A 17,361-nucleotide genomic window follows, 5' to 3' on the forward strand; every position below is an offset into this window, starting at 1 on the left:
ATTCTACTAATGGTTCACAAAATTGGATCTATATCAAGTTATCCCTTTATTTTATATCTCTTTATGCATCTCTTATTTTCTCCCCCTCTCCTTCTCTTCCATACTCTTTCCTGAATTGAATAAAATCAATCAGATCTGGCCAAAAGTGAACCAAATCAATTATATCATTCATTTTGATTTTTCGTTACCGAATAGGGTTTTTTTTTTCTTTCAAATTACAACCTAAACTAAATCAAATCGAATCGTAATGTTAATATTAGTTCGATTGTTTTCAAACTTAAATTAAACTCAACCAAACCGTTTTTTCTGTGAAATTTTGCACCCAAATCCCCAAGGTACGAAAATGATTTCCCATCTCATACCTCACGGCACAAAAATAATGGAGAACAATCAAATATGCTTACCATGTGAACCAAAAGCTCCCAATTTTGTTTCGTGGGAAACTTGCTTAGAAGATGTCCCTTTTCTCCCCCATAGAGATATTGACACCAGATCATTTCTCCCCATAGAGATATTGACACGTGCTGTCACCTTTATCTCTCCATTCCAATCAGAGAGATGCTATCTCCTAAGAAGAGACCGGTGCACCACCCAATCATTTCGCCCATCATCAATACGGCGCCGTGTAATCCCCGCAATTTGGACAGGCCCTCTGAGTCTAAATGGTGGGGTGCTCGCAAAGTAGGCCTTGTTGGAAACATCCAAACCAGTTTTAAATCTTGAAGCCTTCAACAAGTTGGATACTCCTGTCGGAAATAAATGTACCAAACTGATCCCGAAACGTGCGCCGCCCAGGTTACAAACGCAGTCTCAAATTTGCACGTGGGTTTTTAGCTACTTGTACCAACAACTTTCGTAGACCCAAGTTATTGGACCACACTTTTTATAAAAGCACGAACCTTCTTTTAATAAGTACATATCAAGTTTGTGTGTGTATATATATATATTTTCCTCATTTTTCTTATTCATAAGTTTTTTTTTTTTATTACAAACGATATATTTCCACTTTAAGTTAAGCTAGGGGTACGGAAAATGGCTCAAAAGTGATATATAGTTGGATGAAAAAGTATTGACCAGTTCAATCCACAATAGTATTCATAAGTTTAGTTTACAAGAATAACAAGCTATTGTCGATTAAGTGTTCAGAATTGTATCAACTAATCGACAATTCTGCTATGCATCGGTGCATTAGACATTTTGATTTGATAGTTTCAATTTAGTCTTTCAAACATTAGTGCATTCCAATACACATGTGTACTATTAAAAAAACTCCCAACGTACTTCTCTTAACGTTGAAAGAGATCCTAAATTCCAGTAGCACGCCCTCCATTCGTAAGAAAGAAAGGGAGTGTAGAAAACTGCATATTCCAATTAGAAAACTGCACCCACTAAACCACTCAGCACACTCCTTTCTGAAAATTTTGGGAATATTTCTAATCCAAGTTCCTCATTTGCAGTAGCTTGAGCATTATAGCCAGATCTGTCCGTATAAACTCCATTAAAGATGGACAACACTACAAGAGCGAAGTACAAAATGCAATGCTAAAAGAGCGAAATACAATTTATCGAACAAGATGATACAAAACGCGGTTCATGGTCCCTAGAACTTGTCGTTGTCATTCAAATTCTCGATAATTCAATCTTACATCATTCCTAACTTACATCAAAACGGATGAAACTACTTTCCTTCCCCTAGAAAACACGTACAGATAACACAGTTGTTGCCCCCGCTGTCTGAACCGTGCTTAACCACTTGAACTTTTCAGCCGTGCAATCAATTCATCCTGCACGCATCATTTCATGGATGAATAAAGGTTTGATCTCCGCAAAAAAATTGATAATAAAGCTTTATTGGACCTCAAGTGTCAACGGTCCACAATGCCGTAAACAACCCATTCCGGTTAACATGTAAATAGGTCCTCTAAAGAGATACTTAGACTTGAGATTAGATTGTCTTCATACCTACCTTTTTTCCCTTTACAGAAAGACGCTTAGCCTTCAGAAGGGCACGGAGCCTCTCTACGGTTAACCCGTTGAAGTCCCTACTAGATGATGCTTGACTGCTTGATCCCTCTGCACGTTAAAGCAATTGTAAGCTATAAATAAAAATACAATTGATTTAACGAGAAATTCAGAAGAATAGAACTGCTTGATCCAATAGATTATAAAAAAACTGCTCGAATTTATGCAATTGGCCATCAATTTCACATATAAGAGAAAACTTGTACCCTTTAACAAGCAACAAAGGTGATACAATTCAAAGATGGGACTTTACAACTTAACAAAATTATGAAACTTAAAAATTAAAGTTAAGCGTAGGAGATAGATGTCAAGGGAACAGCACACTAAAACCCTTACAAACTATCACGAACAAAACGTTCTAGTTATTCAAAACTGAGAACCCAATTCATCCAACACAATTCTTTCAGTCAAAACACTTGATGATGACTTATGGCTGACTGATAGCAAATGCAATATAAAAGCTATAGAGCCTTACCTTGTCGAGAACTAGTTTGACTAATGGCTTTCTTAGCTGAAGGCTTGCTATCCAAAACTCTTTCAGCAGGCCTAAATGATAAACGAAAACAGGTAAACGAAACTGCACACAATCTTTTTTTCAGGTCAAATAGAGACTGAATACAATGATAAATATATACGAGCATCCAAAAACGCTGCACCAAGGGATGCCCATAAAGTAAAACCTCAAAATAGTTAGTTCATTCAAACACAAACATGTGGATCTTATAAATAAAATTCATGTCGTACCTCTTTTTAGAACCTTCAGCTGCACTGGCGCCTTTCACATCCTTTGAACTGGAATCTCCCTTCTGTTTCTTAAGTGTAAGTGACCTAATCAATATGTTCTGTTGGTTTGTCTGTATCAGTTGACCATCTGGATAAACAAGATCAAGCTGTAAAGTCAGAAGTGGAATAAAATGAATGGGATACAAAAATAACAAATTCTACAAAACATTAGCGTGAGCAAAATAAAAGTATTTTAGAAACTTAAAAGCACATGTAAACCTGGGGGTGAGGTGTCATGGGTACATACATAAACTCGCACCCCGCCCTGGAAAAGTTCTGCATCACGTAAGCAAAATCGAGAGAAGGGTAGGTGGCGGAAGAACCAGATAGGAAGCAGACAAGATAATTGGTCCAAGTAGTTCTTTACATTAATTTCTAAAAGCACTTTCCTTGTAACCAGCCAAATGAGTGAAACACACAAAGAAATGCATCTAACTGACTTCTCATATTAGAAAACAAAACCTAGATACAGAAAATTATGATTACCTCTATAATTTTCAATTTTTTTAGACTTTATACTCTTTCCAGCATTTGATCAATAAAGTATTGATTCAAATAACTTGGTACATTGTTGTTCTCCGATAAAGCTTTCTAGGCCGCTAACTCCATTCTATGAACACAGCAACATATTTTAATGCAATTGAGAAAAAAAAAAAATGAGCATTCACATGTATATTTGGTAATAGATAAATGCTCCAAGTTCGCAAACATACGATTAGCAATTCAGTACTTTCAAAATGCATACAAGCTATATATATGTGTGTGTGTGTGTGTCTATATAACACGCAAAACCGAACATCTGTATAAATAAATAGAAAATCGTCCACAGGTAAAATCAATAGTCATAAACTCAATCAAAACAAAACCCAATACCTTTTACTTCCTAAGATACAGAATTACACCAAGATTATTCACAATCGACTACATACAAACGCAAATTATACAATTCAGTCTGAACCCAAATCAACCTTAAAAAAATTCAAAAAAGAAAAAAGAAAAAGTCGAGGTCTTTACTCTGAATTTACTTCCTAACTGTAAAACCCTAAAACCCAAATGCTTGTTTTAGTCACAGATTAATTGGAACCGTGTAAGATGAAAAACAGATGATTTTTTCAATATTATATCGGCAACCCAAAAGGAAAGAAGAGAAATTGATAACCGGATTGGAGAAGAGGACGGTGGAGGAAAAGAGGCCGCGGGAGGGGAGGTTCTGGAGGAGCATGGAAGGGCCGGAAGTCGTTTGATTCGAATCGGACGGCGGTTGAGAAGGAGAGGCCTCCATGGTGGCGCGTGAACAACCCCTTGGGCAAAAAAGTGTTCACTCACACAAAAGGTAAATAGCGGGAGACGGAGAGAGTCTAGTTTGATTTGATGCCACTACTCTTCCCGTTTCGCTATATGGGGGTGGGACCTGGGTCCCACTGATACTGTAGTAATAATTTGGCGGTAATTCTCGGTTTTTTTTTGGAGGAAATTGAGATATTTTAAATTTCCATATCTGAAAATAAAAATAAAAAACTGAAATGATTTCCGGAGACTATTTTCCTTTTTGTGCTGTTTCTTTATGTTTATCTATACTTCTACACTATTAAGAGAAGAGTTGTGTTATGCCTACCCGAAAACCACGAGCCAGAGCCATTCCCAAACCAAATTGACTTCTGACTGCAACGATCCTCTTTTTTCTGCAACCCAAATCATTTTTCTTTCTCTATCTCAATCAAACTCAATTCAACTGAAATCATCATTGTCAGTCTGTGAACAATTACAATTCCATTGAGGATGTCGTTGCTAGTTAATGTTTTCTCCTCCAAATTTCCATAGAGAGAAAAGGTCGGCTGGCAGTTAAGGAGGTTGTCATTGAGTTGGGTATGGTGGTGTCAGGCTCGGGTGGGTGGGTGGCTTTCATATTCTCAGTTTTTATTTATTTGAATTTTTAGTGAAAAGTTAAATTAATGCAAGGACATTTTAGGAATATTAGTGGGTGAGAAAATAGTGTTTTTATTTTTTAATTTTTTTTATGCAGGGTGAAAATATATGGTGGGTGAAGAAATAGGATTATGGGGTGGGTCTATCAGCTTTCTTAAGAGAATCCTCCTTATCAACTTTTTTCTCTTTTTTTCCTATTTTACCCTCCCTTTTAATACACTATTGACAAAAATGAGGGCAAAATAGTAATTTTGTACCTTTTGACAAAATGACAATCATATCCCTATTTTTCTTATTTTACCATTTTTTTTTTTGACAAAATAATTCTTGAAATTGAATCATTGCTGACTATGACCCCAATAATACTTTTAAGTTTTGGACTACTTTCATCGGGTTTTGTGCATGTTGATTGATTTATTTAAAGTTTAAATTTAGTCTCACTTTTACACATAAACCATATTTTATTGTTTCGTCACCCTTCAGGTGTTGGCCAGCACATCACATTCGGATAGATACATTGACATTTCGAGCCGAGATGTGTCAGTTGATATCGATCACTATCATCCCAAAAAATGGATGTGCAAATCAATGTTGTTCTTCAGTTTGAATTTTGTTAAAAAAAATCTATTTATATGCTAACGTGACACATTTTAAACCCCTACTACAAAGTTATGATGGTGGATTAGATCATTAGAGAAAGTTGACTTGAAATGCCGGTGGCTTTGTATCATGGGACTAATGGAATGGGTTGGACTCAACGCCAGTATTGTCCAATCCAAAATAACCAAACCGATATAGTTTTAGTCTTTTCGAAGCCCACAATCGGACACGTCAATATTGGGCCTGGTATAATAATGTACCCCGACCCGGCCCATAAAATTGCCCGGCCGCCTCGCACGGCCACTGTTTCGCTAGTAACCGTCAACGGTCAACGACCGAACCGCATGTAACACTGAGCAAAGTTGCAAGCCAATCTAGTAAACTACAACCACGTGTCGGTCTCACTTCCACGTCACCGGTTCATCCTCGAACTCAGGGTGCGTAAACCGCGCTCCAGCGCACGATAGAGACGCCCACCAGTATGGCCAGCATTGAAAACCGGATAAGAACTTGTCCTTAAAGTAATCTCAGCGAATCGGACGTATACAGCACGTAATGATTGAACCGACGATTTCATCACGAACAATGCACCTTCGTCATCGCAACCGTCCACGCGTCCGAACCAGTAACGTTGACAAGGAAGATGATAATCCAACGGCCTGGATTGTTCATTCACGGAAAGAGGAGTGACGTGTGTGTTTTGGTTTTTGTAGTTAAATGATGTCGGCGTGGGCGATCCTATGTCTGTCCGATTCTGAGTAACACAGTTTCCAAAGAGAGAGAGTTAGAATTTTGGGTGTGTTGAGAGGAAAGATGGGTGTGCCGGCGGTGATGACGGCGGGGGAGGGAGGGAGTCCGAGGAGTCCAGAGGCGAAGCTGGGGATGCAGGTAGAGGATTTGTGGGACGTTCAGGAGCCACAGCTGAGTCCAACTGAGAAGCTCAATGCTTGCTTTGAGGGTGTCCCTGTTTCTGCTTTCCCTCCTGCTCCTGAGAATCAAGGTACCATTTTTACAACCATCCATCCATCCACACATACATACATGTAACATAAATATATAATATATATATATATATGTATGTATGTATGCTTTTACAGTTAACAGATGTAATAACATGGGATCATGTTAGAAATTTTAGTAGGTGGATATGTTGTGAAGATCAAATGATTAGTTGATTAGAAATTCAGGAAAATACTTGGCTCATTACATGTCGTTTCTCGTTGCAAACAAATCACCAAATCGTAGTTTGTGGAGATCGAATTTTTCTTATGAGATTTAGCGAGATATTTTTGTATATTTGTTGGAAGTAAGGAGGTACGGAGCCAACCAGATCAATGTTTTTAGGAGAATTAAACAAAAATTAAGAGATAAAAAGGAGGGATCAGTTTTGTTGGAATTTGATAAATTGAGGAGGTGTTGGAAAAAAAGTGGAAGATTGAATTTGGGATTGAAAATTTGCTTTTTATAATCATTTGATGTTTGTCTTTAAGCTGGATTAATGTTTTGGAAAATTTGTTGTGATTCAGTGATTGAGATAAAGTCAGACACCAGTTTAGCAGAAGCTGTTAAAATCCTGTCCCAACACAAAATTCTTAGTGCACCGGTGGTGGATGTCGATGCACCTGAGGACGCTAGCTGGATCGACAGATACATCGGTATTGTCGAGTTTGCCGGAATTGTCGTGTGGATCCTGCATCAGGTTAGCAAGTTAACAAACCTTATGCATTGAAAACGTTAACTATGTTGTTTATAAATGCATTGTCTTAGCGTTATTCCTCCTTGCCTGCAAATCATAAAAAGAGAAGTTATGCATACATGTCAAACTGTGATTTGTTTGGAAGGAGGAACGACTCCTTCAATGTTAAGGAGCCGAAGTATTTTCCTTTTTAGCTATAGACTCGGGAGCTACTCGCTATATCACATTGTGGCGAAACTGAAAACATGATAATTGTGCTAATCTTGGCAGTCAGAACCACCGTCCCCGAGGACCCCGACTAGTCCATCTAGTGCAACTGCTATTGCAGCAGCCGCTAATGGACTGAAAGGTCTTGATCTTGCAGGACTTGATTTCGGCTCTGAGTTTGCCGCAGCAACTTCAGGAAGTTTTTTCGAGGCTTTGACTTCTTCTGAGTTTTACAAGAACACACAGGTCATTCAATACTGTTGACATCTTCAATAACATAAGCATTATTCATTCCCATGATATATGTATTAACATTTTAGCATACAGGTTCGAGATATCTCGGGTTCATTCCGTTGGGCTCCGTTTCTTGCTTTGCAGAGCTCCAACTCGTTTTTGGCCATGCTCTTACTTCTTTCAAAGTACAAAATGAAGAGCGTTCCTGTCGTTGATTTGGGTGATGGAAAGATTGATAATATCATCACACAATCTGCTGTGATTCACATGTTAGCGGAATGCGCTGGACTTCAGTGGTTCGAGAGCTGGGGAACCAAGAAACTATCCGAGCTTGGTCTTCCCATGATGACTGCTAATCGCATTGTCAAGGTGAAATCTCTTCTCAGTTCCCATATAAAATTATCTTTTGATGAACTGGGGGATTTTTCTCATGCATAGTTACCCTTAACGCTTACCTTTGAATGCTTAATATTCTATTGCAGGTGTACGAGGATGAACCAGTGCTGCAAGCGTTTAAGCTGATGAGGAAAAAGAGGGTTGGAGGGGTACCTGTGATTGAAAACGGCAGTAGCAAGGCAGTAGGTAATATAAGCCTAAGAGATGTCCAGTTCTTGCTTACTGCACCAGAAATTTACCATGATTACAGGTTCGTAGTGAAAAGTGTTCAACATTTTCCTGAGAATTTTTAGTTGCAATGTAAATCTGGATCACTTTTTTGACATGTCTTAACAGATCCATCACGGCGAAGAACTTCCTGACAGCAGTTGAAAGCAAGCATCATGAAGTCTACCCAACGTTGAGTACCATGGTTACGTGCAAAAGCGATGACACAGTTAAGGATTTAATCTTGATGCTGGACTCCAAAAAGATCCACAGGGTATATGTTGTGGACGATGATGGGAATCTGGAAGGAGTCATTACCCTCAGGGACATCATCTCAAGGCTAGTTCACGAACCCCGTGGCTACTTTGGTGACTTTTTTGACGGTGTTCTACCGCTGCCCCAAAACAGCAGGGTTTGAGAGAGGCATCAAGAGCGACATTCCGATCTTCCCCCAAACCGAAATGAGCATGTTCCTATTTCGTTTTCTTTTTTTTCTTTTTTTTCCTTTCCTCCTTGTATGTAATGATCTCTGTCTTAGTCCTATGGTGGTTTTGCTGGTCGTGTTTTTGTTGTAGGCAAGTCTTTTGTAACTAGTGTTCTTCAGTTTGACAGAGCTTTTAACTTTCTGTAAATTTGTTGTATCCATGAGCTCCATGGGAGCTTTTTTGCAGTAATAATCTAATAATCAAAACTCTCTCTTTCTATCTACTTGTCTGCTCTATGAATCTTGGCATTTACAAGCGATATTGAGAAAGCGGGGAGTAGAACTTTGGATCTCGGTATAAGGGGTAAATCTCTTGACGACTTGAGTTACAAGCCACTTTACGGAGATTAGTAAAGTTTTAACCTCTATTGGTAATGGGAATATCTTCATTGGGATGTTTAGAAGGTTTTGGGGGTTGAGACTTTGGTATCCACAACTACTCTCCTCCCAAGCAAGAAGCCAACTTCTCTTGTATTACCTATTTTAAGCTTTTTAGACAAGTTTCCTCATTTCAAGCAAGAAAACACTTCTATGCGTTGCATCTCATACATGATAGCTTTCTACCATGACATATAATCATCTATCCATCGGACAAATGACTTTTCTGGATCTTATTGTTCAGAACCCAAGGAGCAGGTAATCTAGACCGCTCAAATTGAATCCAACAGTTCTAATTAACTCACTCCGCTAACTCACCTCACAAACCAAGGGCCCAGATCTCTTTTTCTCTCTTGAACGGTCCGGAGTCCATGATCTTTGGGCTCCAAACTGTGAGGTCTAGAGAGGATCCAAATACCTATCTCCCTCCTAACGTAATTTTGAGTTAGATAAATGAGGGCTTGGATTTCCAAATTCATAACTTTAGAGAGACCAATTGTTGGAAAAGGCTAGAATTAGTTGCCCACGCATTCACAAACTAATCATGATATTCTTGTTTGAAGACCAAGTTGGATGGTTTCATGAAACATTAGCTATTGAAAAATGTTAAAATCAATTGCATATGCACGTGTGAACTAATCTTAACATTTCTTACTCGTATTCGACTGATCTTAACACTCTTCATATTAAAGGAAAGAGGTGGCTAATTATTAAAGGCAAAATTAAACCTCCTTGAGGTCCCATCAACTTAATCTTTGTGGCCACATAAACACAAAAAAACACCAAGGCTTTTAAGTTATGATATTTACATATAAAGGTTATACATGTATATTACTATAAACCTATAACAGCCAATTTACAGTTGCAGACAAGGCACGTTTATGGTTTGCGCACTTGGAGCATAGCAATTGGCCTCTCTCTCTCTCTCTCTCTCTCTCTCTCTCTCTCTCTCTCTCTCTCTCTCTCTCTCTCTCTCTCTCTCTCTCTCCACCAAATAGTTGAAATTTGAGTGGATGACTATGAAACATTATGTTATGTCCCAACTTTGTCTTTTTCATATTTATTTTTTGGTATTTTACTTAAAATGGTCTCTAAGATTTGGTTAACTCTTCACTTTGGCCCTTGACATTCAAAATCGATAGTAGTCCCTGAGTTTGTCCATTGTGAATTATTTTTGTCAGGCCATTAAAAATTGTCAATATCCTCGCTAAATGAACAAATTTGTTTGACCAAAAAACCCTAAAAAAGGTGATCACGTGACCGTTCACGTGACAATTTAACGAGGACAAATTTATTCTGGAATGACCAAAATGATTTACGGTGGACAAACTCATGGAGCATTTCCTTAGATTTTCATTGTCAATGATCAAAGTAGAGTTATGTCAAACTCATGGACCATGTTGACTTAAAAATGATATTTTTATATATTTTTATTTTTTATTTTTAATTCAATAAGCATTTGTAAAACTCCGCATGCATAAATTTATTTTACACTATCAATCTAAGTCCGGATAAAGGAGGAGGAGAAGGGCATCAAGTAATCGACAACCTACAAGCTAACGAAAAATTTGGCACAAAAATAAACGTAATAGCGTCCAAAGATTCATACAACCAACCCTACATTGTGAGATAAAGCTTTATTACAGTTGTTGCGTTGTTTGTCAATAAGCATTTGTAGGTTCATCATTGATTAATTAAAAATAATATATTTAGTCTAATTAATTAGTTAAAAGAGTTCAAAGGAGGGCGAAGACTACAAGAAACTATTTCTAATTAATTAATTTAATTTTCAACTCCCTTCCCTTTTCTACCCGATGCAGCAATGCCCTGCAGAAGCCAAACAGAGCGTTCCAAAACCAGCAATGTTCCCAACTTTGGGAACTTAATGCTACACGAAACCACCAAGTTGCATCTAAACACTAATAGCAAAAATTTGCCACATGCAGAAAACCGAACCGAGTCGAGAAAGACCGCGGTTCGGTTCAGAATGTGGCGGAACTCGTCTTTGAGCCGAGTCATCGCAATCCCGTCCCCGTCTACAAGTTCGTCATCTGAACAACCTTCAACTTTACCCTCTGGAAACTTAAAACAACTTATGCTGCTCATAAATAGGTCCTAATTCTAGCCAGACATCTTCATGATCTTCCCTATTTATAGCCAAAAAGTTCAAGATCGGAAATGCACGAATGAATCTAGCGATGACAAATTCATAACATCGCTTTTACAGAATTCCGAAAACTCAATAAAACAAGAGAAAAATTGTAGCAACCCAGCTAGAGAGATTCATGCAATATCCGATGGACATTAAATTTACATCTCCATTCTTCAAATTAATAAGCTCAACTTTCAATCATGTTCAAATGAAAAAACAAAATCGAAACTTAATTTCTGAATCTTTGTGTATATCGAATTCACTATTTTACACGAATGGTTTTAGTTCTTCTTCCACACGCAGATAACATACAAGACTCAATGGCAATTCATGGAAATCAAACACATGAACCACGAAAAAATAAATCCACAGCAAACGTAAAGCTAAATTCTATAGAACCTGTACAAAAGTTATTACAGTAGATTGATAGACGGGTTGGAAAATAGCTTTCACAAAATCCTGTGTTTATAACATTAACACCTTAATATTTAAACAGATATCATCATCATAATCAAGCTACAATTTTTTTTTTCATTTTCGACAATAGAACTTCGATTCCCAACTTCGGACTAGGCCATGAGAAAATCAAAGGGCATACCTGTATTCCTATGTACTTTTTCTTCTCAGATGGTGCAGAACACACGGTGTCCCTTCAAACAAATCCAACACGTAGCTCTCCAAATCATCTGCTGTGTATTTTATATACTTCCCGGCATGCCTTCCACTCTCCAGCTGACTCCCAAACCTCCCCATAAAGGATCTGTAAGCTGGGATCACCTTCTCCGATATAGATATCCGAAGCTCCTCCCGAAGTTGAGCATCCGGGACCTTCCAAGCTGTCTGGGTCCGATAGATTTCTTCAAAGTGTGCATTGAAGTTCTTAAACCTCTCCTTCAAAGCCATCCTCGAAGCATTACTCGTGCTCCCGCCAATCCCCTCATCTTTCAAACAAGAGAGGGCCTTGCTCCAAGCAGCTCTTAGATACCCAGTAGCATACTGGCGTACCTGACCACGACGCTTGCGAACCCATTGGTCTCCCAAGAGCTTTCTAATCTCAGAATCCTTCACTTTCTGCACTATGTACTGAATGTTATTCATCAAAAACACACTCTGCATTGCTCCATCATCATAAACCCTAGACTTCTCCTCGAGATTGGCTTCCAAATTTGAAATCAACAACAACAACCTACGGCCTATAGGAGACATGCTGTCTATACCCAAATCATCATTTGGCAATCCTTGCAACCTTTGCAACTCTTCCTCACCGGTATCCAAAAGCGAATTGAGGGTATCACTATAATCAACCAACAATCTAACATAGTTCATGACATACCGAGTAAGCGGGTGAATCTCGCCGCTTAGCATTGGTTTCTTACTGGCCTCAGTCTGAACTGCATTTTCAAACTCAGCAAACGTCCCTCTCGCCGCATCACCGAGCGCATCCAACACTCCCCTCGCCTCACCAACCACATATGCATCAGTCATCATTTGCTGCAAGTCCGGCAACACATCTGCCACGGCATCATACATGTCAAGTATCCGAAACAGCTTCTCGGGCGACCTTCGACCAATGGCGACCGCCTCTCCGAAATTCAACAGCTGCATAATACACCCTTTGGAAGTGTCATTGAAGCAACACTCCCTACTCTCATCAATCCCTTCAAAAATCTGATCAGAGAGCCTCCTTTCGCCGTTTATCAAAACCCTAACTCCGATTTTCACAGCTTGTATCCACTTCTTCATCTTCTCATCCAAACTCTTCCACTCAATCTTCTGCACCTCCTCAATGCTCAGCTTCTCGACACCGAGAATCACCAAACACTCGTCCAAAGCGTCGCGCCTGACGCTGCTATACACCTGCACACACTCCTTTTCGTAGCCGGACCGAATCATACGCTCGGCGATCTCCTTCAGCTCCACGACGGCGTCAGGATGTATCAAATCGACGTCCGTATCGCCGAGGCTGCCGCCGCGCTCGTGGAACCTGCCGGCGTCGCGGTCCTCCTCGCCGAAACTCTCGAATTCATCGTCGATTTCGCCGTCGTTTGACGCGAACGACAGAGACACTCTCCGGATCGAGCCGTAGAGTCGATCGGAATCGAGAGGCACCGTGTTCCTGATCAGAATGTGGCGGAACTCGTCCTCCAGCCGAGTCATCGCGATTTGGAGCGCGTTCTCGACCCGGTCCACCAATTCATTATCGGACCGGACCGAAAGCCCCTCCATGTGCGTGAGGATCTCATCGACTGCCGCCAAATACTCGGCGGCCTCGACCGGCGACTCCTCCCACGGGACCGAGTTTCTGTGAGCTTCGGAATTGGACTCCCACCGGAAAATCACCTTCTCAGCTTCCCCGAACCGGTCCTCGTCGGCCTTGGAATCCTCGCCGTTGATCAAATTGGTGATGTTAGATAATCTATTGTCGAAGCTCGAGAAGATCAGGAGCATGTCCTCGCGGACCTCCTTGGGGGTGTTGAGGCTCTTGACGATCTGCTGGGCCGTGGCGAGGACCCGGTCCTCTCCGCCACCGCCTATGCTAGTGGTGGTGGTGGTCATTTGGGAGATGTTTGGCTGCTAGGGTAAACTGGTATTCGGTTGCGGGGATAACAAAGGACGGATGGAGTTAGGATTTGGATTTGAGGAAGCTGGGATTAGAGGCGGAGGAGAACATTCGGCGGACGGCGGAGTCGGGGACTTTGGGGGGTGTTTGGTTGCGGAGTTTATCTGAGACTGCGACGGAATTGAGGAAACTGTCCGTTTGGCTTCTGGCCGGCTGCTTTGTGGGTTGTGCTGGTTTTCGACAAGAGAGAGAAGAAAAGAATTTTAGAGAGAGAGAGAGAGATAGAGAGAGAGAGGAGTGAGTTTACGGAAACTCCTTGTCGTGCTTTGAACTCTGGGGAGATCGGGAGCGGTGCTGGTGCAGGAGTGTTAACCTGGGGTTAAGTAATCAATTGTACCGTTTTGATTGGGTCAAATTAGGTGGGGCCTACCATCTGACCTTATAGTTTCCTTTTTAACGCGAATTTAATTTTTAAATAGCGTGACACGGAAATGTTTTATTTGACAAATAATAACGCATTCACACCTAAAAAATGGTAACAACAGAACCCTGTTCACACGCATATTTTAGGATAAATGTGAGCCCATTGTCAAGAGGATGAAATTTTTTTTAATTGTAACGGGAATAGAGGTGGTATATCAAGTGTTTTTATGTAAATGATAGAAAATTTTATTTTTTAAGTTATTAAATTTTTAACACATATATCTCACCATTTGTATAGTGATAAATGATGTGCCACCTCGTATGCCGGTTACACTGAAAAATCTCTCAAAGAGGATAAAATGTCATTTTATTGGAATCCCAAATGTCTTTTTACACTTACATATTTTAGAAGCCTATTCAATTGAGATTTTAAAAACTTCTAAACGAATTATAAATTTGAGTTTAGTGGAGTTTCATACATTTCATGTAAATTTTTTTGGGTGAAATTATTAAAAATTTTAGGGGTTGAGGTCTGATTTTTTAAATCATAAAAAACATCGTAAAATCCCTCTAAATGCATAAAAAAAAATTCATCTTTTTCTTTTGAGGTAGAAAATCTTTCATCTTTTTAATACGTATAAATAAATATATATGAAGTTTTATGAACTACCTTAAAATTCAAAATGAATACAATCTGATTTATATAGAGTTTTATAAACTTATTTAAGATTTTGATTGAATACCCATAACGTAATGAATTGTAAACTCTTTTAAAATTTTAAACTCTTAACTGAGTACTTGATTTGGTACCTACACACTTCAAATTGAATCATCTCATCTCATAAAGTTTAATCATTCGGACATGGATCCTCTCTGGATCCATGCATCCTAATCCTAAGGATCCACCAATTCAGATTATTGAAATTTGATCCAACGATTACAAACAATGACATACTTTAAAAGTTATAACAACTTTAGCCGTTGGATCAAATTTCAATGGTTCGGATTTGTGGATTCCTAGAATTAGGATGCATGGATCCGGAGAGGATCCATGTCCTAATCATCCCATCTAATCCGGATTTGTTTGGATAAAGATTACGGAAGCACGAGTTACCACATAGTAGCTTTATCGTAATTTCAGTATTTTTATGCAAAAAAAAAAACCTAAGTTTTAAGTTGACAAAAATAAATGAGAAGAAAACTCTTCTTTTTCTAGTTTTTATAATACTTGCATACTTACTAATCAGTACTTATTTTTTTTATTTTGTCCAATAATATTTTAACACTTATTTTTTTTATTTTAAAAAATAACAAAAATGTCATCTAATTTTTTTTAACTTAAAAAACAAGAAACACTTTCAGTACCTCAATTACATTACCGTTACCGTAGTAGAGTTTAACTATGAAGTTTGGATGGGTTGGTATGGTTCCTCCAAGCTTATACAGAGTTTAGTTTTTTGGGGATGATAGGATAAAAGTTAACAGAGAAGTCATACTTACTACCATTCTACAGAACAGTACATTAAATTTTTACCTTATACGACTGCTTGTTCAATTCTTTTGAAATCATTGGGTTTTTTTTTCTCGTTTTTATTACACCAAATCAGAAAGTGAGCACATAACTAATGAGTACTTAAAAATTATATTTTTTTTCGTGGGTGGTTTCCACTTTGCAATGTGTCACGAATGTGACTTTTAGTTATTGTCAACTACATACCCCCATTGGTTGACCAATAAACCACTAGAACCCCGAAATATCCTTTTATTTTATTTTATAATTTATTTTGTGGACTATTAAAAAAATGAAACAAATAAATATAAAAATAAACCAACTCACCGTCAGATTTCTAATTTCTCAAATCTTGAATCCAAATCTATGCTTGCTTTGCAAATGATTCAATTTCCATCAACATTTTTAGAGAATATTAAGAATCTTACTTGGGTTAGGTGTGATGAGTTGAGCACATACACACAAAATTTAAACTTTGATCTCTCATAATAATAATTTGTTATATTATTTTACAGACAACTTCGGATTAGCGTATTTAACCATAACATATCATAATTATGATTATTTATTTTATTAATTATATAAGAGATGAAGTTCACATACCATGTGGGTGTAAATATAAAAAAATTTAAAAAGAAAAAATATATATATATGGAAGAGATAAATTTTGCGAGATATGCGAACGTAAGTGAGAGCAAGAATGGGAAAGATGTTTAAAATTTGTATTAAATTAAAAAATAGAGATATGCTAGGATGACATGTGGATAACGGTAAAAAAAAAATTGATTTCTTTAAATTACATTACTGCCCATGATTTTATGTTGTGGTAGAAAATCGAATTGTCTTTTCACCCCTCTTCTGTTAATAGATTATTTAGCTATGAATTAAACTTCGAAAACGCGAAATTCAAACTCAAGCAGATAACTGAAAGAACACCCGCTCTAACCAATATAAACAGGAACACGTCTATCAGATCAAATTTTACATACCCACAATGTAAAATCAAAGCAAACAAGAGACTATTTCCAAAATATCTGCACCTAAAATTCTTGGCCTCAATTTTGGATGTAGGACCATGTGGCTTATTTGTCCTAATCTATCCATCAATTATGGGATATTTTATAGTCCCATTAGTTAATTATTTTACAAAATGTTGTTACGGTTGTCTCTCCTAAATTAGGGTTTCCAGTTTCACACCCAAACATGGAAAGCAAAAGCTTGGACCATGACTCATGACTCATGACTAAAAGTCCAAAACCATCAAACCTGCAGTTTCATACCTCACAAGTTAAAGGTTTTTCGGGATTAATTTTACCAATAAACATAATAATTCGTTGAATGTGTGGGCACATGAGAAATTACAAGATTAAGAACGAGAATGTCTGAAATAAAGTAGGAGTGGTCGTAATTGAAGATAAGATGAGAAAAAATCGATTAAGGTGGTTTGGACATGTAAACCGAAGACCTACAGATGCTCCGGTTAGAAAATATGATTATAAGATTGAGATTCAGGACAACATGAGTAAATGAAGACCGAAGATGACTTGAAAGAGGCTTAGCGCAAAGACGTTCTAGGAATTTATAAAACTAACTCACTTATTGAAATAAGACCCTTTTATTATTGTATTATCATTTTAAGAAAGGACAAAAACAAATGATGCTTCCGTTACGTTTCAATCTTAAAAATGTAGATCAAGTGTCACGTTAACGACTAAAAACCCATAAGAATACAGCACTAGATCTTTACATGATTACGATTGTTCAACTATTATCAGTGACATAT

General features: G+C 38.2%; 3 protein-coding genes across 4 annotated transcripts; 1 reads left to right on the forward strand and 2 right to left on the reverse strand.

Moving 5' to 3' along the window:
* Window positions 1-1,540: 1,540 nt before the first annotated feature.
* LOC137711420 (protein LOWER TEMPERATURE 1) lies at window positions 1,541-4,181 on the reverse strand. Of its 2 annotated transcripts, none has more exons than XM_068450658.2 (6): window positions 3,965-4,180; window positions 3,025-3,070; window positions 2,767-2,893; window positions 2,498-2,568; window positions 1,967-2,073; window positions 1,541-1,784 (listed from the first exon to the last, which is right to left on the reverse strand). In XM_068450658.2, the coding sequence occupies exons 1-6, from the start codon at window positions 4,085-4,087 to the stop codon at window positions 1,746-1,748; spliced, it is 513 nt and encodes a 170-aa protein (XP_068306759.1). In that variant the 5' UTR covers window positions 4,088-4,180; the 3' UTR covers window positions 1,541-1,745. The 2 variants fall into 2 exon arrangements, with proteins under 2 accessions (XP_068306759.1, XP_068306760.1); XM_068450659.2 differs by having other exon boundaries at window positions 1,595-1,784; window positions 1,963-2,073; window positions 3,965-4,181.
* A 1,695-nt stretch (window positions 4,182-5,876) lies between these two features.
* On the forward strand, window positions 5,877-8,779 carry LOC137710796 (SNF1-related protein kinase regulatory subunit gamma-1). The gene is made up of 6 exons (XM_068449926.2): window positions 5,877-6,331; window positions 6,858-7,030; window positions 7,298-7,480; window positions 7,562-7,837; window positions 7,951-8,114; window positions 8,201-8,779. The coding sequence occupies exons 1-6, from the start codon at window positions 6,145-6,147 to the stop codon at window positions 8,487-8,489; spliced, it is 1,272 nt and encodes a 423-aa protein (XP_068306027.2). The 5' UTR covers window positions 5,877-6,144; the 3' UTR covers window positions 8,490-8,779.
* Window positions 8,780-11,459: 2,680 nt separating this feature from the next.
* Window positions 11,460-14,014, reverse strand: LOC137710566 (exocyst complex component EXO70B1-like). The gene has a single exon (XM_068449631.2). The coding sequence runs from the start codon at window positions 13,639-13,641 to the stop codon at window positions 11,692-11,694; it is 1,950 nt and encodes a 649-aa protein (XP_068305732.1). The 5' UTR covers window positions 13,642-14,014; the 3' UTR covers window positions 11,460-11,691.
* Between the last annotated feature and the right edge of the window lie 3,347 nt (window positions 14,015-17,361).

The sequence above is a fragment of the Pyrus communis genome, chromosome 6 (assembly GCF_041283825.1).
Source record: "Pyrus communis isolate YQ-2024b chromosome 6, ASM4128382v1, whole genome shotgun sequence".
Taxonomy (NCBI): domain Eukaryota; kingdom Viridiplantae; phylum Streptophyta; class Magnoliopsida; order Rosales; family Rosaceae; genus Pyrus; species Pyrus communis.

Excerpts from the sequence above, each read along its gene's own strand:
- LOC137710796 (XM_068449926.2), top strand. The coding sequence starts at position 6,145 with ATGGGTGTGCCGGCGGTGATGACGGCGGGGGAGGGAGGGAGTCCGAGG. Across the intron at positions 7,481-7,561 it reads AGTTTTACAAGAACACACAG|GTTCGAGATATCTCGGGTTC; the intron begins GTCATTCAATAC and ends TTTAGCATACAG. Across the intron at positions 7,838-7,950 it reads CTGCTAATCGCATTGTCAAG|GTGTACGAGGATGAACCAGT; the intron begins GTGAAATCTCTT and ends ATTCTATTGCAG.
- LOC137711420 (XM_068450658.2), bottom strand. The coding sequence starts at position 4,087 with ATGGAGGCCTCTCCTTCTCAACCGCCGTCCGATTCGAATCAAACGACT. Across the intron at positions 2,894-3,024 it reads CCATGACACCTCACCCCCAG|ATGGTCAACTGATACAGACA; the intron begins GTTTACATGTGC and ends TTGTTTATCCAG. Across the intron at positions 2,074-2,497 it reads TCAAACTAGTTCTCGACAAG|AGGGATCAAGCAGTCAAGCA; the intron begins GTAAGGCTCTAT and ends TTTAACGTGCAG.
- LOC137710566 (XM_068449631.2), bottom strand. The coding sequence starts at position 13,641 with ATGACCACCACCACCACTAGCATAGGCGGTGGCGGAGAGGACCGGGTC.